The following is a 25717-nucleotide window of genomic DNA, read 5'->3' on the forward strand; positions in this document are numbered from 1 at the left end:
AGATTTTTGGTTATTAGCCAGATTTTACAACTTAGTTATCAGTATCTGTAAAAGTACCAGCCGATTATTGGTTATTAGCCAGATTTTACAACTTAGTTATCAGTATCTGTAAAAGTACACTGTAAAAAATAAGTGTAATTTTAACTGTAAAATTTTGTCAAAATGCTACGGAAAAAAACTGTTAATAGGTTAGCAGTAAGTTCCCGTACTATATACAGGGAAAAACTGTAAAATATCTAACCAGACATTTCATGTAATTTTACAGTAAAATGCTGTTAATTTGACCGTTTTTAGAAGTAAAAATAACAAATCAATGTATAATTTACAGTCAAAAACTGTAAACTGATATTCCCAGAATTCCCTGCATGACACTCCACATTTGAAAGTATTTTGTTTAAATAATCATGTTTTTTTAATAGTTTTTGTTATTAGTTATGTATATTTGGGCTTTATGTTACATCTTCTGTTGTTTAATGAAAGTTTAATGCATTATTTAAGTATCGTGTGTTACCATGATGGTGTTTTGTGTTTGCATGAATGACTCTGTGCACCTTCTATATATTAGTATATACTTCTGCTTGTGGCGAAGCTACTTGTGATGAGCTTTGATTCTTCATGTGGCTTTCTCTTTTACCACCTGCATTATTATGGTGGTTGTCAGTATGTTAAAGGTACAAAACAGATTTTAATAGCAGTGTGCATTGTTGAATTTACTGGTTTACATTCAAATTTTCTTGTTTGTAAATTACAGTTTTATACTGTCCACTCAGAACGCCTAAAAACTACTGAGAACACTATAGCATCCGCATCCACTCAGAACACCCAAAAAACTACTCAGAACACTATAGCGTCCACTCAGAACACCCCAAAAACTACTCAGAACACTATAGCATCCGCATCCACTCAGAACACCCCAAAACTACTCAGAACACCATAGCATCCACTCAGAACACCCCAAAAACTACTCAGAACACTTTAGCATCTGCATCCACTCAGAACACCCCAAAAACTACTCGGAACACCAAAGCATCCACTCAGAACACCCCAAAAACTACTCAGAACACTATAGCATCCGCATCCACTCAGAACAGCCTAAAAACTACTGAGAACACTATAGCATCCGCATCCACTCAGAACACCCAAAAAACTACTCAGAACACTATAGCGTCCACTCAGAACACCCCAAAAACTACTCAGAACACTATAGCATCCACTCAGAACACCCCAAAAACTACTCATAACACCATAGCATCCACTCAGAACACCCCAAAAACTACTCAGAACACCATAGCATCCATTCAGAACACCCCAAAAAATACTCAGAACACCATAGCAGCCACTCAGAACACCCCAAAAACGAGTCAGAACACTATAGCATCCACTCAGAACACCCCAAAAATACTCAGAACACCCTAGAATCCACCCAAAACACCCTAAAAACCACCAGAACACACTATAAACCATTCAGAACACCCTAGGAACCACCAGAACACCCTAGCAACCACCCACAAACACAATGTAGTGGACGCCAAAACCAGAACACATTTTCCTATCCCTATTTTCAACCTTACCATGCAATGTAATTGTTATACTATGGTACTTTGAAATATACCACGGTATTTACATGAGACACCAAACATATTATGGTTTTTACTGTGGTTTTAGACTTCACACCAAGCAAAAGTGATGGAAAGCAGCCTCTGTCTCGATGCTGAGAGACTGAAATTAAAATAAGAGCGAGACACTGAGAGTGAGACTCAACATCTCTCTAAAGGCTGATTATTACATTACAGGCCAGAAAATGAGAAAAGCTGAGTTGAGTTTTGAGTTGGCAGTATTTCTGCTGTTTTCAGATCCTCAAATAAAGTGTCACAGAAGCAGAGGAGCCCAGCACTGAGCTCAAATCGCATGGAAATCGCTTAATTACTTCAAGTTCAGAGCATAAGTCCAACTCTCATTAAGAGTAAAATGCGACTGTGTCCATTCATCCATAATGTCTTTAATGGCATTCATTGCCTAGATTAAATTTCTCTCGAGGTTATCAAACCCCTGTAGGTTTAAAACACTCTCAGCAGCAGTTCTAACACTTTCACACATGATTTAGGATATATTATATACCTATTAAGGGAGTTGAGCCATAAATTTGGTTTTATCTTTACAAATAGTCTTTGTCTTTGGACCAAAATATAGTGTCTTAAACAAGAATAAAATAGTGTTAATTAATTATTTTTTTGTTGGTAAAGCTAAAATGGCAATTTGGCTGACAAGAAAGAATAAAACACTCCTTAATGGGGGTACTGATCCTTTACAGATGTTTAAAGTGCCCCTATTATGCCATTTTTAAGGTTGCTAATATTGTTTTATGAGTCTCCTAAAACAGGTTTACATGCATGCAAGGTCAAAAAACATGTTCATTTTCTCAGAAAATAGATTTAATTTTACCTAATTTCTAAATGATTCGTAAACGACTTGTGCGAAGCAGTTCAAAGAATCAGTCTCTCTAAACCCCTCCTTTCCGTGAGCCCTCACTGCTGTGATTGGTCAGATGGCGCAGTCCTTTGTGGTTGGTCCAGAGCCGTAGAGAGATGGGCTCTGGATTGGTCTACCGTGTACAGCGCGTGCCGGAAACGAAACGCCCATTGCCATGACGGAATGACAGCCTGGAGACTTGTCAATACATGGAAAAGGTCGTTTCGATTGTACCTTACCAATTCGAGCCGGAGTCTGATGATGAAACGGTTGATCTGGCTGATCGACAAGAGACTGATTCGCAAGCAGGACTTTCTCAGTGGTAAGTGTCAAGTGTTAACAAGTTTGTGGTAATTAGGGTTGGGTATCGTTTGGGTTTTTTTCGATACCGGTGCCAAATCGATACTTTTAAAACGGTTCCAGTGCCTGAACCGATACATATTAAATAAATGAATAAATAAAAATTCCACAAAAATGATGGATTGGCCATTAGCACTATAAACACATGATGTCTGTTTCATTCATACTGGACGCCAGAGGGCACCCTCGCACAGAAAATCCACATATCCAGTCACAGAAGTAGCGGAACTCATGACCCTCCAGGAAATCCCTTATATGTTTTTTTTTTTCAGTCTATGGGATAAAGGCATGGCTATTATAGCTGTAACTGAGTAAACAGAACATATAAACGTTTTGAATGATAAAATAAAGACAATAAACACTCGACTGCGACAATATAGTTTATCTGTGTTATTCAAGCCATCTCTGGTATTTTCATAATAATTAAGTATATTTATAATCTAACTAAATAAACATATTTTCTGCCTCATTCTGTGACAAGAAGCCACATCAGATCACAAAAGGAAGAATTTGACTTGTGTTGTGGAGTAAAAAGGTTATAATGTTCTCTTTTGTTGGACAACAGGTTTAGAAATGTGAATACAAGGGAGGTTTAGCTTTTAAATGCCTAAAGCTAAACCTCTCTTGTATTCACATTTCTAAACCTGTTGTCCAACAAAAGAGAACATTATAACCTTTTTACTCCACAACACCAGTCTTTGTTGGATTTGTATTATTAGAGCTTTCCGACTTGAGTTCATGGGGCATTTTCTCAGTCGGGAAATTATTTTGTGCCGGAGATGATGCTTCTTACATCTGTTTCGGAGAAACAGAGGACAAATATTTCAATCGATCGCTCAGGCATGGCACCGAAATGAGCTACGAAAATCTGCGTTCTGATTCGGTTCTAGTACATACCGTTCTAGTACATACGGTTTCGGTACCCAACCCTAGTGGTAATTATAAGATGTGATAAAACAAATTTACTCTCACAGCATAGGATACAGCGTCTTCTTGACATGATGTTAACCACACAGAAATGTTACTGTGTTTGTGGGCAGGCAAGTTGGCGATGTAGAACGTGGGCGGATATTATGCAAATGTGTTACTTCGTGACGTAGAGCCATAACGGAATAAGATTCGAATTCCTGACGACTCGTTTAGGCGACTCTTATTTTTGATAGACAATACCTTTATTTATCGTGCACTGTCGGCTTCACAACTTTGCAGATAGTTTATGTTCACATGCAGCTGCATGACACACTGCATGAAAGGTAATATTCGAAAAGGCATAATAGGGGCACTTTATGGCTTTGGTAAAAAGAGGGTTAATTTTGGAGTATAAGTTCTATGAATTAATAAATGACATTGACTCCTTTTTTCTTTGTGGGGTACTGAAAGTATTTTATGTCAACCCTGTGAAGAGGTAATGGAATTGATTTTTTATGCATATGTGTATATATAGCCTTAATATGTATACGTAGGCAGTCTAAATGCATTTATAATATGTATCTATATGTATATTTATAACTGTTTGTAAATAAGAGTTTTAAAAGTCTCTCTGTATTTCTCTCACTCAGCCTTTCAAAGCTTTTCCACCCTCTGGAAAATTACAGTCGTCTCCTGGATATCTCAGCAATGATGTCCAATCACTCCACCGTGCCGAAAACAACCACAAGAACACAGGCAAACCTAATCCAGTCACAGCACGACATAACAATAAATTCATGCACTAACCTGTACTGTTTATGCGTGTTGTAATGCCCCGCATTCGTTTCTCGGATCTTCGTGGCCAGAACACGTACGATATTTACAAAAAGAAAAAAATTCAGCTGCAAGAAAGAAGGAAACAAGGATTCGTTTAAAATGATGTTGTTTCATAATTCATTTGACTAAAGGGTCAAACACATTCGATAAAGATGTAAAATAAAAAATAATATATGTTTATAATATACATCATCAAAAATACTATTTATTAAACAATACTAATACTATTAAGACACTTAATATATATATATATATGTATAGCTTTTTAAAAATACATTACATATATAAAATAAAAATATTTCAAAATATATTTTATATATATTACATTATTAAAATTACATAATATTATATTTTACATAATATATTTAAAATAATTTTCCCGTTGGACAACATAATCTCCACTATAAAAAATGTGGACAGTCTAAAAATAATGAAATAATAATCAATTAATAATTATGACAGTCCCTCAGACAGTCCCTTCTATAATTACACAATTTTAGTAATATTTTTTTAAATTACTGAGATAGAATTAGATGAAGAAAACAAATAGGTAAATATTACCTTTGAAAATACATTTTTTATTGTTGTGTCGTTTTCCAGTCAAGCTGTTATTTTGTCAAATTGGGCAAAAAGTGTGAAAATATTATTTAATTGTTTGTGTTTAGGGACAGCTATAAAATAACCATTAGCAGGACAATTAAGCAATTTTATTCCAAAAGTGTTTAAAATGTAATTTCCACTCTAGACATTAACCGAGATGTGGCGGAAATGACAAAATTCTCCTTTTGGACAATTTTAATAAATTAGTGCGAGTGAGGAAAAAGTGCAAAAAGTTCCCTAGTTTAACTGATAAAATACTCATTTCATTCTGCTTGTATTTTTCCGCTTGGGAATTATTCTGTCAATGCGTGATGAGCTTCTTTCGCATCTGAGCCGCGAAAGTTCCAACAGGTTTACACATTCCTCTTTACTCTATTTAGACATCATAATCAATACACCATAGAAATTGTTAGTCATGAGCGCTTGTGCGCAAATTCATCCACGTGTGTTAAGTCCTAATTTATATATATTTATATGTTTTGCTGACAGGACAAAAAAACATTTGCATTTCTGTCGCATAATTACAGCTCTCCTGGTGCACAACGGTCCAGATGTTCTTAAAATGGAGCTCCATTACTATGGCAAGCGCTCATGCTCGGCAAAGCTGATAATTAACAGCATAATTTTTCCGTCTGCCCATCCAGCAGATAAATATATGCATGCAACAGCTAACTGGTCAATCATATTCAGTCGCATCACGTCAACAAACGACAGCACGCTGCTATCCAAATCGACCCTTTGACACACTGGATTATGGGACTTTGACAAGCTCTTTCAGCGCGTATCATGTTCAGAGCACGGGGTCGAATTCGGGGTTAATGGGAAGACAGCTGCATCTCTTAACAACTGCTTTGATGGCGCTTTCCACCAATAGCCTACGGTGCAATTTGGCGGCCCATGAGGCACCAGTCCCATGTTTTGCAATGAGAACTGTTAGATAGACTATTATCCAACAAACAATTAACCCAAAATGAGTAGTTAGTTTTAAACATCTCAAATTTTTCTAGCCCACTGTAGCGAATCAGCTCATGGGGAAATATGAATAATTAATCATAACTAGTTATAATTAATTATAAATATTTAGATCCGCTGTAGATATTTACTTGACCTCTCAGGGTCAACTGTCTTGTCAATTCTAAGAACGTTAATTTCCTGGTTAAGGGAAATAACTTTCTTACTGTACAACTCTACAAAGAGCACATCCTGGCACCCAGTTTATTGGGTGAGGGGACTGTGACGATTTGTTAATCTAATGAATAACTGATTTGTTAAATCAAATGAAAATTGTGTTTTTGATTGGTCCAGACGCTACACCCACCATCCTGAAAATGGTTGTTTTGGCTTGTCCCATCACAGAAGTCTTGACCTTCTCGACTGAATCCATCAACTAAATCTTTTTGTCTAAATCTGCTCATTTCATCGTAGTAAAATAATTGATAAAGTCCTGTCATAATGTGTTGTTTCAGACTAGTGTCAAGTTAAGACAAGTCCTGTCAAGTCACCTTTATTCCTATAGCGCTTTATCCAATACAGTTTGTTTCAAAGTTGCTTCACAGTTATAAACAGGAAAACAGCTGAATCAATTATGGAAACCCAGTTGTCGAGGCAATTAAAAAGACAATAGTGTCATTATTTAGCTCAAGTCAGTTCAAAATAATATAAACCGATTCATAACAGAGTAACAAGAGTTGTAAATTTAATCTAAAGTTAGTTAGCTAGTAGTTTGGGGCCAAATGTTGACTGATAGTTATTGGTAAACATATATTTCACATAAATTGACTTTTAAGATTTCAAGCATATTTTTAAAGGGTGATTTCACAAAATCATCATAAATTCAGTAGCACTTAGATACACCAAACTTCTATATTCTGAAGGTTTTTACTGAGGGGTTTGTTCATATATCATCTGTCTGATTTTGTAACAACATATTAAGAAATATCCAAAATACCCTCTGTAAAAACTTTCAATCTAATATGTCAACAAAATGAAAGAGAATTTTGAAACAGACTTTAAACAATGTTCAGGTTTCTGTTCTGGAAATGTATTCAAATTGGTGCATATTTAATTAGATATTGGCTCATTTGCATATTTCAACAGAAAGATTTGTAGAAAACTTGAAAAAAAAAAAGTTTGCAATTCTTGGTCATATCTATTAGTTGCATTCTTACCCTATTCACCTTAGTTATTGACAAATTTTAATAACCAAAACATTCCTTAAAATTGTGACACTTAGGAAGTGACATCATTTGCATGTCAGGAAGTAAATTGTAGTGTTGACTGTATTCGCCAAGCTCAAGCATTCAACTTAATTGTTTACCAATAACTATCAATCAACATTTGGTCTTAAACTAGCAAGCCAGCTTAATACTTTATACCCTTAATACCCTGTTACTTACAAACATGTTTTTATTTATTTATTTATTTTATCCTTTGAATCTGATACTTAATTTTTAAGTATACACACACACACACACACACACACGTATATATACGGTATACCTGTTTTGTATACCATGCATGAAATGTATGTTATTGTTAACTAAAACTAAAAGTACTAAAACAAATAATAATAAAATATAAATATTAGATTAAAAACTTAAGTTGAAGTACTAAAATTACTAAAAAATAAAATAAAAACAAATAAATTCCAAATAGAAATATTAAATCAAAATTCAAAATATTAATAAATACTATAATGGTATATCAATATACTATAATGGTATATACTATAATGGTATATCAATATAATATTACAACAACAACACTCAATGTGTCTAACAGTTTAGTTTCTGTTTGTTGGTAAACTGCCAACCAACTCACCCCAATTGCTGTCAGTATCGGAACTTGGTAAATCCATTTAATATTGCCTGCGCTCAACTCCCAACACCTTAGGGAGAAAGACCGAAATCTTATATTACATTTTATATATAGAACAGCTTGTGTGTGTCTCTCTCTGTGTATAAATGTGTGACTTTTACCTTACTGAGAATCTGGATCACGTACGGGAAACTCACCTTACATCCACCAGCGTTGCCCTGACGACAGCCCAGGTTGATACAAAGAGAGCGGGAACACCTGCGGTCACACAAATTAGAAAATGACAAGATTTATCAACTGTAATGCAGCATACAAGCACAGAAGCATGTCCAACACTTGCCACAAACTCACCGGAACAACACAATTTTCTATTTGTTTGATTTTGAACTGATGAGATCCGACAAGTCAAAAGCTTTGCGAAAGTCTCCTTGACCCTCCTGATCATAAATTAAATGTAAAGTCTATAATTTCTGAACACTCACCTGCCATTGGTCAAAAAAAAAAACATAGTTCCACCCTAATCTCACACTATTTAAAAAAAGCATTTTTCATTAAAAATAATAATAAAATAATAATTATAATAATATCTATTTAATAACATTCTTAAATGTTTTTTTTCATATACTAAAAAAAATAAATATCATTACACAAACATATATGATTAGAGTGTTTTAAATAATATTCATATGCATAAAATGATAAATATTATATATATTTTAAATATATAAATAAAAACTGAAAAATGAAATAATACATTATTATACATTTTATGTAATATATGCCATATTCTGACAAAAAATATCATTACACACATATATATATATACCTTGTCTATAGCCTCTTATATCACAGGTTATTGCTTCAATTTTCTTTTATCACAAAAACACGCTTTGCAGAGAAATACTGATGGTTTATTTAAAGCTGCCACTGCGCATTATATAGAGATAGTATTTTAATATTGAGAAAATTACACTTCGACTTTCAGATATTAATGATCTGGCTGTAAAAACCACGCTGAGAGTAAGAACCAGCGGGCACTGATTTATGATGATGTGTCTCCCTAAACACAGAGTTTATTAATTATGAAAAAGCCAAAAGCAGACCTCAGCAAACAAGTTCCAGCGAAATGTTTTTGATCTGATGTTTCAGAGTGCTTGAATATGAAAGTTTAACCCTCATTAGGTGGCTACTCTACTGCAAACACATTGATGCCAGGAACATTAATTATGCATTATTGATTATGATGACACATTAATATGTTCGGAAGATCAATATGTTGCTTAAGTAATGCACATTATCAATGACTTTGAAGTTGTTACTTCTATGTCATTGTTGGTCTGTTTAAAGTAGGACAAACATGGGCTTCTCTGTCGTTTAGCTTTCAACAAAGTATCTAACAATGCGGGAACCTTCCCAAAAGTATTTGCACTTCAAAGGTGTCTGTTTAGCTTGCCTGGCAAGTATTATGCATCAAACATAAAGTATGAATAAATAAGGCTTCAAGTAAGTGTTGCTGCCTCAAAGGACACCAAAACGATTCGACTGAGATTCTTGAAGGCAGATGTAACACAAGCCTCAGATGAGAATTATCATAACAAGCTGTGAAATTGGTTAGGTTACGTCTGGGCAGGGTAAAATAAACAATGTTTAAAAACAAAATCAAATACTGATTGATCTTAACATGTGCACTTACCCCACCCTATGAGAGTGAAACCCCAAAGATATTTGGAGTCAGAGAAGAACGCCATGAAAATGAGACTGTGAAGGTACAGGCCCTCCACTAGGATCCAGTAGTAGTTAGTTGCCAGGAAATAAATGAAGAATAGGACTGTGATCTTGCACCCAACCTGAAAGTACATACAACACAGGCTTCAACCAATCTGGATTCTCAAACCGTGATCATTCAGCCAATCACAGCAGAACCATTCATTGTCATGCAGCCCTTTAGTTGGAATGAATGTATTTACAAGATGAATGTGCATGAATTACACCACAATGGCATATTTAACAGTCGGAAACTCTTGGGAGATTGTCAGTAAAAAACACTGGTCATGCTGGAAAAACATTGGGAATACAAATAATTGTACAGTATATTGTAGAAACTTGTTTTCGCTACTGAATACAAACAAATAAAATACTTTTTATCACACAATTCTGACCTTTTTCTCTGAACTGTGAAATATAAACTCACAATTGTGAGAAATAAAGTCAGAATTGCGAGATATTAATTCGAAATTGTGAGTTATAAAGTCCAATTGAGATGAAAAAATGTCAGCTCACAATTCTGACATTTTCTTACAATTGCAACTATTGCAACTATTATTATAACTTGCAAATTCGCATTTATGTCTCAATTCAGAGAAAAAAGTCAGAATTGTGAGATGAAAAGTCACAATTACCTATTTTATTTTTTGTTCAGTGGTGGAAACGAGCTTCTATAGTACTTTGAGTCCTGACCACACCATTTTTAATATTTTGGCGTGAACAATCATGGTCATTGATATTGTCACTACGATTTATTGTTTTTAAGGTCCAGCCACATTAGCAAAATTTCAGCAAAATAACGTTAGCCTTATAACCTTATTGTTAATGTAGCAATGTATGAAGCAGATTTCTGTTATTCAACATGGTGAATTTGCTTCAACAACTTGCAAAATTTGTGACAGGAAATCTTTCGCCCTAACGCGAAATTCCTGATCGTGTAGATTCCAATTGAAATGACTAGATTTTGTTCATGAAAATTTTATGACTAGTGGTAAATATGGCCGCACTTTAAACGTTAACCTCACTAACAAAATTACTAGCAACAATGTTAACTGATGAAAAGTTTTTCGATTTCATCAACAACAACAAAGGCGTAAAAAAAATGCATTGTGATTATCAGTAAACTATTTTAATTAAAACATACTGTTGCCGAAAATATGCTGAAAATGTTACACATTAAAACATTAACAATGCACTAACAATATTTTTAGAAAAAATATTTTCTACTTTTATTTTCCCAAGAAAAAAATGAAAATTAAAACTCGTACAATTTAATTTATATATTACATGTACAAATAGTTAGCATTTTGTGTACTGTTGATAAAAAAAAATTAAAGTTCATCAGAAAAATAGTGCTAATATAGTCATAGTGCTAATATATGTCATAACATGAGGTGACTGGATTGTAGGACAAAAAATAAATAAATAAATAAAATAAATGTCCCATCATTCCCAGTAGCTCAACAGGAATGGTAAAATATACCGATGCAATATTAAATCCACATTTGCTGCACTCTTCATTTTGCTGCATTATTTCTGAAACCTTTATCTTAAAGAGAATAGAAAGAAATGTACGTTTAATTTCAATCACTTGAACTCAATACAGTAGTCTCTAATACATTTCAAACATTGCAATTTATTGTTAAAGCCTGTGCAGCGCAAGAATGACTGAATCTTTGATGACCAAGAACACTCAACTCATATCAATGGAGAGAAAAGTTAACTTAAAGTCCCCATGAAATCAAAATTAAAGTTTTTTGGGTGTTAGTATCAATATGTTAGTCTTAAGGTTATCTATAAGGCAGTGTGCTCCAAAACAGTGACAAAATTCGCATTTAGAAGATATTAGCATTCAAAGCTTGCAGTTCGTCACTTCCGCCAAAACGGCTCAACGATTTTTTTGACGTCACATCGTACTTCAGCTTCTCATCAAACTTTCTGTCCAATCAAATGCTCTCTAGAATCCGAAGCGCCCGCCCCCTACACTATAAAATAGACGCTGAAGCCGCGGCTGAAATCGGTCACTTGTCCACAGAATTAGTATTTTCTGTACAGTGAATGGCACGTAGTGCACTAGCCCAAGCTGTGATATAAATGAACACTATTGGCTATTTTAAAAAGGGGCGGGGCTGCTTGATATGTCCTGCCCTGTCTTCCTGTTTCAGTTAAAATGACGTCAACACATAGAGTAATGCTGCGTGTTTCTAAGCATTTCAGGGGACCTTTAATTTAAGTTAACTAAAGGTAATTAAAGTCATTTTAGCCAAAACTAGTTCAGCTGAGAAAAAAAAAAGGACATTAAACCTGGCCAGGTTAATCGATGTATCTCATTCACTGCACTCACATACTGAGTCTTGTCAAGAGGGGAAATGGAGACAGTGCTGATATTGTCCATTAGCATGGTGTCGTACTCCTGTAGCACGCCATTAGCGTACACCACTCTATCTTTCACGAAGATGCTGACAGCACGCAGCATGAAAGACACAAAGAGGTGCATGTGGATGTAGTTTCTGGTGCAGTGGAGACGCCTGGGAGACAAAAAGAGAGAAAATTTCAGCTAATCACAGGGGAATCGTGTCAATTTTGTCCTTTATCCCCTTCAAACCGGCATGAATAACTGTCATTTCTGCCACATTTCAAATCACCGTTCATCCTGTGATGGTTGTGGAAATGAAATTTCGAATATTTATGGAATAAAAAGGCAATTTTTTTGTCTTGCTAAGGCTAATATCCAGTTAAGATATTCTGTTCACAACTGACATATCTCATATTTCATCTCAAACTCTTAATTGACATAGTTGTCTTCTTGGAAATCTAAATAAACAAAATAAATAAATACATACATACATAAACAAACAAACAAATAAATAAATAAATTGTTTGTTTGTTTGTTGTGATGGATTTTTTTTCTTTTTTTAGAAACTGAAATAAATTATTTGCAAAAAATATTGAAATATGTTATGTTTATTTCACTCTGTTTATATTATCAATTTAATAATTAATACTTTTATGATGGATTTTCATATTTAAAGATTGAAAGTCTGGGACTACAAAGGTGTATGGCAATAAAATAACATCATATGCATAAATTACATTTGAAAAGTAACAAAAATAAAAAACAAGTATGGTAAAAAAGTTTTCAAAGACAGTTTTGAGTTGACCTTCATATTAGTGTTGTTTTAGTATCATTATTATAGTTACACTGTTAATATTTTGAATTTAGATATTAGATTTTTTCTGTTTTTAATTAGAATTTTAGTTAATTTTTTTATTTTATTTTGTTGTGTGTTTTTGTCATTTTAATTGTAAGTTTTCCTTTTTAGTTTTAGTTTATTGACATTTAGTTATTTTACTACTTCAACTTTAAACTAAACAAAATGAGAAATGTTGCCCTGTGAACTAGCTGAATATTTTTTATATATTTTATTTTATTTCAGTTAATGTTTATTTTATTTCAAGTAATTAATTTGTTTGTGGTATTAGTTTTGCTACGTTTGTTAAAAAATATATGATAATAATTATGCATAAATGTGGACCCAACAACATCCTTCACAATTAGAAAAAGTAAAGTACAAGTAGTTCAGTTATAGCAGCAACTCATTGGGGAACTCTTCAGCTAATTTAATGTCTGAAGGTCTTTAACGATGAACACCTAAGACTGTCTGAATCATCCTGCTTGAGTCCCTCAACAGCAGCCACTTGTGCGGAACAAGTTCAATTTGTTTGCTTGCTGTGCAACTTCATAATGAATACATGGAATTATTAGTGTTTCTTTAACTTGCTGTGTGGGACCAAAATCTGCTGGGAACGGATGTTCAATTACCGAAAATATCCAATGATGAAAATGGCAACCAGCAGCGAGCTGAAGGACACAGCGTAGCCAACTGTGTACATGATGTGCAGCCGCTCAAAAAAGTCCCTCTGGAAACACAACAACACCTGTGTCATCTCAATGAATGCAACTCGACATCCTAAACATTTCCAAAAACTTTTCACTTAATAAACCAGTGGCATTTGAATCTATATTAGCAGCTTCACGGCTTGCGATAAGACTTTGTGTTTGAAGACACCAACTCAACTACATTTCATTGGCCCGTTGTTATCAAAAAGTAACTCTTGAATGATTTCAAAACTTGTCAATAAGACACCACACACTCTTCCAGCCTGTTTAATTGGACGTACTTTGCCTTTTTCAATGCCTGGAGTCAAGAAGTGCAGACAGTCTGAATAATTGACCCAAGTTCTGTTCTCCACCGATACCCACGACCCATTCAAGTCGCACTGACGGTATACAAATCCTAAGAAAACGAAGAAACAGAACAATTTGACTAGATGTTGTTGTATAGAAACTGGTGAAATTTGATCAAATAAGTTTTGCAAGTACCGTTGTGGTTGAAGTCGTACACATAGCTGGGACACAGCACTTTGGTGACTGTTCCTGGGGAACCTCGAGGCCAGCAAACCAACCCGTCCCATCCAGGAGAACAGACCTCATCTGTGTACAAAACCACAATCACACGTTATGGAAATGCAATCTGTGAGTCTGGAAGTTAGGATTCCTGTCGGAAGAAAATCACAGATGAAACTGCTTTAACATCTCAGTTGTTTCTCCTAGCAGTGAAACTAAATAGAGAGCAAATGGATTTTTTTGGCAAACAGTTTCTGCTGCTATATTCTGGTTCTGGCTCCAATTCCCCTGAACGACTCCATTTCATTAATGGTTCCATTAACAATGCTTTTAGTACTTTTGAGGAAGAAATCCCCAAAAAATTAACAGAAATCCAATTCCACTAACAAATAATAAAATAATTGTAATAGTAACATTTAAATGTATGCATAGCAGATGCCTTTATTATTGTAAGAGCCAAAATATTCATACAATACAATGCCAAGTTTATTAGACAACTAGATCAACAAGCAAACTAGAGAAGATGAGAAATGCAGATCAGAAATAAAGTAAATATGTACAGAGAAATAACACATATTAGTGCTGTCAAACGATTAATCGCGATTAATCGTTTGACAGCACTAATACATATGTACAGTATATTGCCTTCTTAACCTTCTTAAGTCTCAGATACCACACATGCTTTTCGAAAATATCTCAACAATATCAGATTTGTCAGCAGTCAGAGAGAATATCATCATATGACATAATTTCATCAACTTCTTCCAGGAGTAATGATCTGAACTCTATAGTGCTATATGCTATGTGCTATGCTATATTGTTCATAAATGAGCAAATTTTCAAAAATTAGTTCTTTTTATTTTCACAATCTCCATTAAAAAACCTCAAAATGGTGTATGATTTGTTGGAATCGACCAAAAAATAAAGTCAAAAACCTAACTAAACTTAAAAAAAGACAAGGTAACAGTTTGAATCTGTCTGACAAGTTAAAATAGTTTGAATTGGAATCGAATCTGTAATCTGTATCCCGGCCCTATTCTAGATGACATTGTGGATAGTATCATGAACAGAAGAAATTCATTCTGTATGTTTCATTGCTGGTCCGTTTCTCACTCAAAAATAAACCTAATTAAAACTGTTAAGAGTCCATTGGGGACTGTCTAATGTAATTATAGTTTCTTTAGTAACAGACGGTAACAGGGTCATCTGAAGTGAGACTTGACATCTCATGCTATCAGAGCATTAAGCATAAAAGCTATATTTGCCTCCGCAATTTTCACACATTTTCCAACATGACAACTAACTAAGCTCCAATACAAAAGATGCATTATTAATCAAACAAATTGCACTTCTCTGCATTTGAAAACAGAACGATTTCAAGAAAATGAAGAAGAATATAAATTATAATCTTGCAAAGTGAACATGAAAGGAATATCCTCAAAGCCCATGGCGACATGAACATTTTATCTTCCTCAAGGCTCATTGATTCGGCGCCTTTGTAAGTCTTCATTCTAAGAGCAAGTATTCCGCCAACCATTGAATAAACCCCTGCAGATCGATGTGTGAAAAGGGCAGAGTCTCTGTATGGAAGCACCACACCAACCGGTCAGTTCCTTGAATGGAGAGGAGAGGCTCAGCATTGCTAAAAGTGCATGATGCTATTTGGAAACTTTATTCAGAGTGAATGAATCAGCGCAGCTCAATTCAACCTGGTGGTTTGCTGATGACGGTTGAAAGAAAGAGCATCAACAAACTTTGTCTGTGCAGTATATCTATTTGTAGATTCCAACGGTCATCAGGTTGAGATGTCACCATGTTGTCTTTCACACTTGAACATTTATTGATTTTTCGGTCATGACTTAATAAACAAACCATTTTCAGTATGATGGAGAATGTTTTCTTTTTTATACATACATATACACATAGGGTGAATTTGAGTTGGGTCACTTTTTGCCAGTTAGCTGACTGGGAAAAAAATGTCCTAACTAACCTTAATTCAGCTCTATGTATAAAACAAACAGAACTGTAATATCAGAGCCCACACATGATAAATTATATTTAGAGTATCTTGAATATTCTGAGAATGTTCTGAGAGTTGCCATGGCAAATGAAATTTCAGCATTCGACAACCTGATGCAAATGACAATGGCTACACTCTAATTAACTCTAATAACCAATATTAGCAAATGTTGTCAAATAAAGGAGAGGTCTTTTGTATAGCCTTTATGTTTACCGTGCCTTTGAAGAGCAGCACAAATATCCAAATGAAAAGAAAATGACTATAAATATAAACCTTAGACAAAAGCAATTTTACAGCAGGTTTAAAATGTATTTAAAAATGTATAACATCTGGTGGGAGCCTTATAATTGGGTTAGGAAATAAAATGGCACGTATATAAAAAGACATATACGGTTTATGCAATCAGGTCCTTGAATATGATTAACTGAGCATAGTTTCAAGAGCACTTATCCACCTCATTTTTAACGTAAGAGCGGATGCAAATGTGCGAGGCTTCCAGTGTTTGATTCCAGTTATTTTATCTGTAAAAAAACAGCCCGCTATGCTGCTTGATAGCTTGATAGTAGTATTTATGATTCACGGAATGTCATTTTTTTTGATTGATGACTTTGACATTTGACCCTCCCCCTTAGGGGTTAACCTTATGACCTTTTTAATGACCGTGATTAACCTGTGACCTCATCAATGAAGTAGGATATTGTCCTTTAATGTTCGGCGGATGTTCAAATGCCATCTGTTTGTAGCATATATCCGGGAGTGACATAATTAACCTGTGACCTCTATCATGAACTAGGATATTGTCCTTTAATGTTCGGCGGATGTTCAAATGCCATCTGTTTGTAGCATATATCCGGGAGTGACATAATTAACCTGTGACCTCGGGATGAATGTCGCTGATTACGTTGACTATTATCGAAATCAGGCCGGCGGTGGATTACCTGGATATGCCGGCGGAGCTGTTATGTACGGGGCAGGCCTAGGAGGTCTTTTCAGAGGGCTGTTTAGGATGGCCGTACCGTTGTTAAAAAAGGGCTTCAGCATAGCTAAACCACACCTAAAAGTGGCTGCTAAAAATATAGTTTCCGACGTCGTCTCAAATGCTATGTCTAGATCGTATAACGATGATCCTAAAGCTCAAGACGGTTCGGGATTCATGGTAATGGCCCGTAAGATATTGTCTAAACCGCCGGGTATAAGGAGGCGTGGTCATTCGATAAAGAAAACAAAGCGAGGGTCCAAGAAGCTCTCAGTTACGCCCAGAAAGCGTGCCGTGACATTTTTTAACAAATCGAGCATGTGTGAACCGGCACTGCTTCACCCTTAAACACAAACTCACCCGAGTCGTTCCAAGCACTGAGGCCTTTAGCTTTAGACATTTTGCACACTTTTCCTTTGGCTGTGTGATAGCCATACGATTTGGGACCACTAGAGGCAAACTCTGTGACGTAATCGTCGTCCCCTATTTCATCCGTCAGCTCCCCCAAATGGTCCCCCAGAGGGGGTATCCAGTCGCCGTCCCTAGACACGAATATAACAGAGTCGGTATCGGAGTATAACACCCGGTCGCCGAGTCTGTCCATCAGGTCGTACAACTCCAACCGGGCGTGAGCCGTCGTAAACGCCCCTATAAACACGTTAATGTTGCGAGTCTCACAAACATCCCCTTCGGGACGACAATGCTGGACGAGAGCCACGTCGTCTGAGACGAATGTGAAATATTTCAGGATATCGGTCTTACCAAAAATGATTTGTGCGAAATCTTCAGGGTCTTTCACGAGCAGGGTTTGCGGTAAATGTTCGCGCATAGAAAATCGTCCCCATAACGAATTAAGAAGCAATTTATTGATAGACCTCTGGGCGAGGTTGTGACTGATTTTTTCGGGGTCAAGTTGGATCCCCTCTTTTTCATAATATTCAATGATGTAATTCTCTTTGTCCACGTCCGAGACTACGTTTGACGGGAAACCGGACGCTTGCTGTTTCAAACGTAAAAACGTTTTCACGTAATCGCAAAACAGCGTATCTGACCGCTGTGGGAAATGCCACACTTCGTCGACCTTTGCCACCACGTACCCCTTCTCGATCGCTTTTAAAAGTTCGATGCTGACCCAGCACCCTGAGAGAGCCCTCTCCTCGTCCATGTGCGTGCAACTCGTTGTCTGGTTTTCAGTGCGTGCGCATGTTCGGCATAACGGGAACATTAGTTTCCCGCCGCAGCGGTAAGGTAAAACCGGATGTAGTAATTTGCGTGGAGGGTACACGGTGGCCTTGATAAGACCGTAATAATTCTCAATCGGTTCAAAGTCACTGAAAATTATCTCGGGGTGACCGATCGGATAGCTTTTCCTGGCCTGGCAGAACGGATATAAGCTGGTGAAATCGACATAACTTATTTTCTCCCCATCGACCGTTTTGTGGTACAGCTTATAAGCGTTCGTGCGTCCACCAAAAAGCGAGTCTCGGGGTTTCAGTCTCTCGGGGGCCGAATAAATACTCATAAATTCTTTCACCGAGGGGTCAGTCTGTTTCATTTTCAGCCACTGACATTCCCATAAAATTTCCACTTTTACCCCGTAGGCATTTTGCAGAATTTCCTCTTTGTCGTCAGACTGTCTCCTGAGTTCACCGTAGGGTACATGCGACAAGGGGTGCGTATGATCGGGGTCGAAGCGACATTCGTGTCCATGATGGAGACATCCGAGGTATTCTAAACCATACCTCGATCCGTTCTGTTCGTAGTAGCCGTCTAAAAAGTAACGACCGATCTGCATCTCGCCGTGGTTTAGAGCGTGGTGAATGTCGACGTTTCGGGTCTTTTTTACATATTCCAGCCATTCGATCGAACCGTTTGAGTAAGTCACCAATAAATATAATTTAAAATCATTTAATAGCTCAATATAAAAAAACAGTCAGTGTGTTTGCTCATTTTATGTAAATAATTTACAAACTAGATATTTGTGAAATCATATATATATATATATATATATATATTATTACTAATCACTATATAATGTATAACAAAAAATAAAATCTTTGTTTTGGAACTCTGATGCTGCTATCACTATCTCCCTGTGATTAAACCGTTCCGGGCGTGTGACAATATGCAGAAAATGATATAAAACACAATATTGCAAACTGTTATCATATTATTTCAATTCAATGTCATAATCTAGACACACTGGTTTTGATATAGTGCAAATAGTTTTACCGTTTGCTGCACTTTGTTATTCTTAGTTATAAACCAATGAATCGGAAGTCTCGAACATTCAAAGAAAATATTTACTCTAGCTTACTTCTGTGTTGTAAAAAGTGGTTAATATGTGTAATGTAATATGTGTTCTTGTGGTTCAGTGGTAGAGCATTGCGTTAGCAGTGCAAAGGATCGTGGGTTCAATTCCCAGGGAACACTCATACTGGTAAAAAATATATAGCCTGAATGCACTGTAAGTCACTTTGGATAAAAGCGTCTGCTACATGCATAATTATTATTATTATTTTTTTTTTATATTCCAGCCGCACTGTGTCAGTTTGGTATGGCTTGTCTGCGTTTTTAGTGACTCTTTCTGCAAGGTTCATAGTTAAGCCAATAGGTGGCGACACTAACCTCAGCTAAATCATTCCAAATTGATTAATTAATTCGAATCAACTCGACTGAGTCAATAGGTGGGTTTACATTGGTTTAAAAGTCCAATCTGAATGAAAATGCTCCATGTAATCACCTCAATCGGAATAAAAATGCCCAAAATGCCCGAAATTTCAATTGGGTTGAGACTGAGTGGGGTGGGATAAACCTTTTTTAATCAGTTCGATAGCACATGTAAACACCTGATCGGGTTGAAAACCGAAACTGGAAAGTTTTGCGTGTTTGCAATGATGTAGAAATGTTGTAATGACGCATGATGCACGGAACGAGCCGCTGTCGTTGTTGTTGAATATAATAAATGACTGTCGTGTCGATCTAAAATTCTCTTTACACTCATCGCCTGTGAAGTGGTGCAGGATAACGTTGTGCCACAGGTGCTTGCTACAAACTCTCATCTGCAGATGTCTTGTTTTGGGTCTGGGAATGGCTGTTTTTACCGCTTGATTAATATAAGCATCATTGCACAAAGCTTCATGCTGTTGTCTCTTAATTAGGACCTGAAATAGATAAATAAGTCCGCTTTTTAAAACAAAGAAAAGGAGGATGTTAGCATGCAAACACAGTGGGAAACTCTTTATATTTGTGCAGTGTGCGCATGTCAAAATATTAAATCTGATTTAAAGCTTGTGACATATAAACGTGCACATCAATGCAACCACTTTATTTAGTGTTCTTGTAAATACTATGTTCGGATTCATGAAATCATTCCGATTGAAACAAAAAGTGTCCATGTAAACGTGGCTAATGAGTCATTCACTCAACTGATTCATTCAAAAACATGATAGATCAAAGAATGAACATGGGTCTTGTGGTTGAGTCATTGAGTCAATGAATCATTCGAAACACAGTTCAATCTGGTTTCTCTTATTTTAAACAAGGTTGAAATTCTTACACCACACAGCAACAACATCATTTCCTTTATTTATAAACAAAGATGAAGGTAATATTTTTGTGATGCTATACACTACAGCGTTCTATGCAGATCAGGAACTTGCTGGATTTTGTAAATGCACAGCGTCTACAGCTCATAGTGTGCGAGAACTTGGAAGTCAAACTGTGTTTTTGGAAAATAGTTTTCATAAAGATGTGGGGAAAAACACTTTATCAAGGAAATGTTGCGGACATTGTTATGTCTCAAGCACAATTTAATCAACATTCAATTCTTGTTTATTGAACTGTTGTATAAAAGCAGCTTTGGAACCCAGCTGTAAATAAAACAAAAATGATTGGAGTATGTTTTACAGGAAAACTTCTACTTAAGTCTTTCTACTTAAACATTTCACATTTGATTCAGTGTTACTTGACATTTCTTTGTCACTATTTGTGAAATTTCATAGCAATATCTGTTGTTTCAAAGTAAATCTTACAACAAATTTTTGCTTGCTAGCATTGATAGCATAGCAAGTTTTGCAGAAACTCAAATTTCTTGCTCTCTGAAATTATTTAATTTTTAGACAAACACATTGACATCGGTGTATTTTGTATTCACAAAGTCTGTTAGCACGCCATTTGTGCTTGTTGGATTTGAAAATATTCATCTGTGTTGGATATTACACTGGCATGTGCCAGATTATTAGCTGATAAGAACATTTTGTTGAATAAACTGCATGAAATAGCAAGATTCCAGCTCGGAATATGTATAATCCTGTGCAGCTGACTGGAAGTATCTCGATTCACAGGAGCCTTTATAGTTCAGTGATTATTTATTAATCGATGCGCGGAGCCATCACTGAGTTTCTTGTTTCTGTGATGATTTACATGTGCTTGAATCATCTTCAAGTTCTTAAATCACACCTTCCTCAGCATCCTAATTCAGAATTACGCAGGTGAACCTCTCGCAATCTTAACTGGGTATGCCTGGTTGCACAATCAGCTAACACACGGTTAATGCGAGGACCCACACGTGTAAATGAGGAAGAAGAAATAGCAGGAAAATTGGAAGAAAAACAATAAATGTGCGTCAGCTTCTGTAAACAGCAGGGTGACTCACAAGCCGCACTACACCATTATTCTGTGACATAACGAACTCCCATCAGAGTACAAAAGGATTGGATTGGATGTACATAAGTGGAGTATTTTTGCTGTGGCACATCCGAAAGCAATTGCACTTCAAAAGTTTCAGTTTGCAGCCTTTATTATTGGAATAGATTTTACAAGAAAATCCTATTTCAGTCTTTTTTTCTTCAAAATGTCATCATGTGTAATTCAATGTGTCATTCCTTTGTAATGATTTATGAACTCATAGCAACTTCTGAGTGAAAAATATTAAGTAAATTAAGTAAGTGTTAAGTAAATCCTACACCAGTGAATTCTTGCTCCTGTTGGGATTCAAACCCACAACCTTTTGGTTACCAATCCAGCTTTTTAACAACATACACCCAGCTTGCATTTAAGATGGAAAACTATCACTTTAATGTCTGTAAAAAAAAAAAAAAATCTATCGAATTGGATCAAACAGAATGGAGCCTGCAGGTGTTGTTATAATTAAACGAGGCCAACTAGAAAAGCGGCAAATCCATCACAGCTGATATCGATATCATGCATCAAATTAAATGCAAAGCCGACACATTTTCATTAGTGCCATCATTTGGACTTCACTGTGTGTATATGCTGAGATGCATATATGAGTGGGCAGATATAGACATTACATGACTGTAAGGTAATTCAGTGTCTAAATAAATCCTCAAAGCAGAGAGACCAAAGGCACTTGGACAGGAGCAAGAGACATTCAAGCTCAGAAACCACATGAACCAACCAAAGATGTGAGATTCTTCAGCTGAAACGGATCTTGGATCTCTCTGGTGGCAGATTTTGACAGATAAATCCTCTAAGCAGATTCTAAAGTCACATTCTGTTCCACGGATTATGCGTCAGATGTGAATTCACATGTAAAAGGCTTTTAAACCAATGAACAAATGAACTAATGACATAAATGTGTTTAAGTGTGAGTCACTTTCATCTTGATCCTCCCATATTTCTATCAGTTATGCAAATGATCTATCCTCTCGGGCTCCACTGAACATCACAATAGAGGGAAAAAGGTTCAGAGGACCAAACAGAATCCACAGGTAAGGTCTTACCGGCAGGACTGTGTTCGGAGATGTTCTGAAGGCACTGCAGTTTGATGTCATACAGCAGGAGAACTTGTTCCTGAGCTGTTAATCCCACTTCAGGGTCCACATGCTGCCCGGAGACAAATACCGAGATATTGACAGCTTGACACGCTTATTTTAGATTTGATTAGAAACCATCCAATCAGATGATTTGGAGGTGTCATGTAGACTTAAAGTCACCAGCAGACCTTCAAGCTTCATTGTTAATTGGAAAAACATGAAGACCATCAAAAGAGTTTTTGCATGTTTGCTTGCAGTTACATTACAATTTGTCATTTGTCAAACAAAACAACACTAAATCCAACAATCCAGCCCTCAGATTTAGCAATATGCCAAATATTTCTGCAACATTTAATACAATTATGTCATATTTACAAATTAACCCCATTCACAACATCTGACTTTACATGACCTTACAATGTTGGTCAGCTTGCCTTAAAATGATTTATGAGGTAAAATCTAAATCAAGTCAAAAAAATATTATTGAAAGTTGATGAATCTACGTTAGGTTATGTCGCTGAAAGTGATTTTAAGAGTTAAATAAGATAAGAAGTTTTCACAATGAACCTGACAGGAAGCTAAACATTTAGATCTGTCAGAGTTATTAAGTCAAACGTTAAAATAATTAATAGCCTAAGTGTTTTGGGCTTCAAATTTAAATACAACCATTAAGCTGAGGTGAAAAGAGAATGAAAAATTGCAACAAATTGTTCGTTCATCTTACCTGTGCTTCGACGGAAGTACCAAGCAAAAATATCCACAGTACTATAATCCACATTTTGAACGGTTTCAGAGCGTTTAAAATACTTGTGTATGTAAATTGACTGTATTTGCTCAGATGATGTGTTCAGTGTTTTCTCAGTGTGTAAAGCTCAGTGTGCTCCGTTCCTGCACCTCCGGTGGTTTTATCCAGCTCCATTTGCACTGAACTCAGCATCTGCAGAAATAGTCCTTCAGACAAACGAGAGAGATGGTGCATCTCTGCGCAATCCACTGGTGGGGTGGAACCCCCTCTTCAAATGACCACGCAAAATTCAAATGAACAACTTTACATAATCACAACTGCACTCAGCAACAGTATTTTTTTTTTCTTCTTCTTGCATTTGTTTATCTGGAACTTGCCAAAAAAACCTTCTTACATAAATCAAGAGTTAGGCCTACTTGGAAAAAAATATGAATAGAAATAGTGTTAACAATAAAATTATATTAATAAAAAAACTGAAATTATATTAACATAAGCGGAGTTTCATTTTTATGCGTGGGGGGGGGGGGCACCCACATAACTGAGAAACTTATTTCTGATGTATACACATTTGATGTGTTCACATTTCACAAGATCCATTTCAGCTGTCACAAGCTGAGGGTGAATCTTAAGGCTTGCGTACATCACGCCTAGTAGAGGACTGATGCTGCTTTTCTCACAACGGAATATTGAGTCACTCACGCCACACTCGAGGCCAACGCTTCATGTGAAAATCGCCTGTCCAATTTAGCCAGCAGAGACTCAATCTACCGCATTTTTATTCGCGGGTTTATTAAAAAATACAACGAATTTCCATAATTCATTTAACTTGCTAAAGCGGGAAAATAATGAAGAGAGTCCTCTCATGAAGCCTATCGCGACAAGTTAAGAATCATGATGAGAATTGCGGCTCGCCAGGATGGGGCTTAAATATCATAGAAATTAATTTAGCCCAAAACGTACTTATTCTATCCACCAAAATAATAAGATAATACAAATAAAATGAGAAAATATTAATTATTTAATTTTTATATTTTATTCATAGCTCAGACAAAATCATGATTGTCCCCCCCAGCCCCCTCTAAACTACGCCTATGATATTAAATTATTTTAGTATTTTTAATCGCACTGCACGCCGACAAATCGTAAGTACCTATTTATCACTTTAAAGGGATAGTTCACCCAAAAATGAAAATTTGATGTTTATCTGCTTACCCCCAGGGCATCCAAGATGTAGGTGACTTTGTTTCTTCAGTAGAACACAAATTATGATTTTTAACTCCAGCCGTTGCAGTCTATCAGTCGTATAATGCATGGCAATGGTAACAAAATCTATGAGAGTAAAAAAAACATGCACAGACAAATCCAAATTAAACCCTGCGGCTCGTGATGACACATTGATGTCCTAAGACACGAAACGATCGGTTTGTGCGAGAAACCGAACAGTATTTATATCATATTTTACCTGTAATACATCACTACGTCCAACTGCTTTGAGTGCGCACGGCATCCGGTGCGTGAGGTGTGTATGCGCTCTGGCGTAGTTTACGTTAATGGGTGTGTTGATATCCAGCCGAAGAGCAATCAACCATAACTTCAGGCGAGCAGGCTCAGAAGTTGGGAATACGTGGAAAGTCACCACTCCCGAATGAGTTCGGCTGGAGTTAAAAATCTTCGTTTGTGTTCTACTGAAGAAACAAAGTCACCTACATCTTGGATGCCCTGGGGGTAAGCAGATAAACATCAAATTTTCATTTTTGGATGAACTATCCCTTTAAGTTAGCCAGAGTGCAATAAATAGGCTAGAAGCTTGCAAGAAGTTACGTTCAGAAGATAACCATAGTAACCGTATGCCGTTCGAACTAGAGACCTGCACGGGACGGATTTTTCAGTCCCTCTCCTGCAGAAAAAATATCTTATCTGGCCCCCCTCCCGCCCGTGACATTCATATTTTGTCGAGCCCAGTCTCATGAAAATGCGTATAAATAGTACGCCAAATAAAAACGAAAACTCGTGGTATTGATACGCAAAAATA

At 36.2% G+C, this 25717-nt stretch overlaps 1 protein-coding gene across 1 annotated transcript in view; it reads right to left on the minus strand.

Moving 5' to 3' along the window:
• LOC107653586 (parathyroid hormone 2 receptor-like) overlaps positions 1–23869 on the minus strand; it is a 30563-nt gene extending 6694 nt beyond the window's left edge. The window contains exons 1-10 of the mRNA XM_016440327.1: positions 23665–23869; positions 22908–23010; positions 14141–14251; positions 13939–14054; positions 13580–13677; positions 12101–12284; positions 9686–9839; positions 8190–8250; positions 7996–8062; positions 4546–4640 (exon numbers count right to left, since the gene is read on the minus strand). Coding sequence (XP_016295813.1) covers positions 4546–4640; positions 7996–8062; positions 8190–8250; positions 9686–9839; positions 12101–12284; positions 13580–13677; positions 13939–14054; positions 14141–14251; positions 22908–23010; positions 23665–23718 — 1043 coding nt within the window. The 5' untranslated portion in view covers positions 23719–23869. The remainder of the gene's footprint in view (positions 1–4545; positions 4641–7995; positions 8063–8189; positions 8251–9685; positions 9840–12100; positions 12285–13579; positions 13678–13938; positions 14055–14140; positions 14252–22907; positions 23011–23664) is intronic.
• Between the last annotated feature and the right edge of the window lie 1848 nt (positions 23870–25717).

The sequence above is a fragment of the Sinocyclocheilus anshuiensis genome, unplaced genomic scaffold (assembly GCF_001515605.1).
Source record: "Sinocyclocheilus anshuiensis isolate Anshui unplaced genomic scaffold, SAMN03320099.WGS_v1.1 scaffold1079, whole genome shotgun sequence".
Lineage (NCBI taxonomy): Eukaryota > Metazoa > Chordata > Actinopteri > Cypriniformes > Cyprinidae > Sinocyclocheilus > Sinocyclocheilus anshuiensis.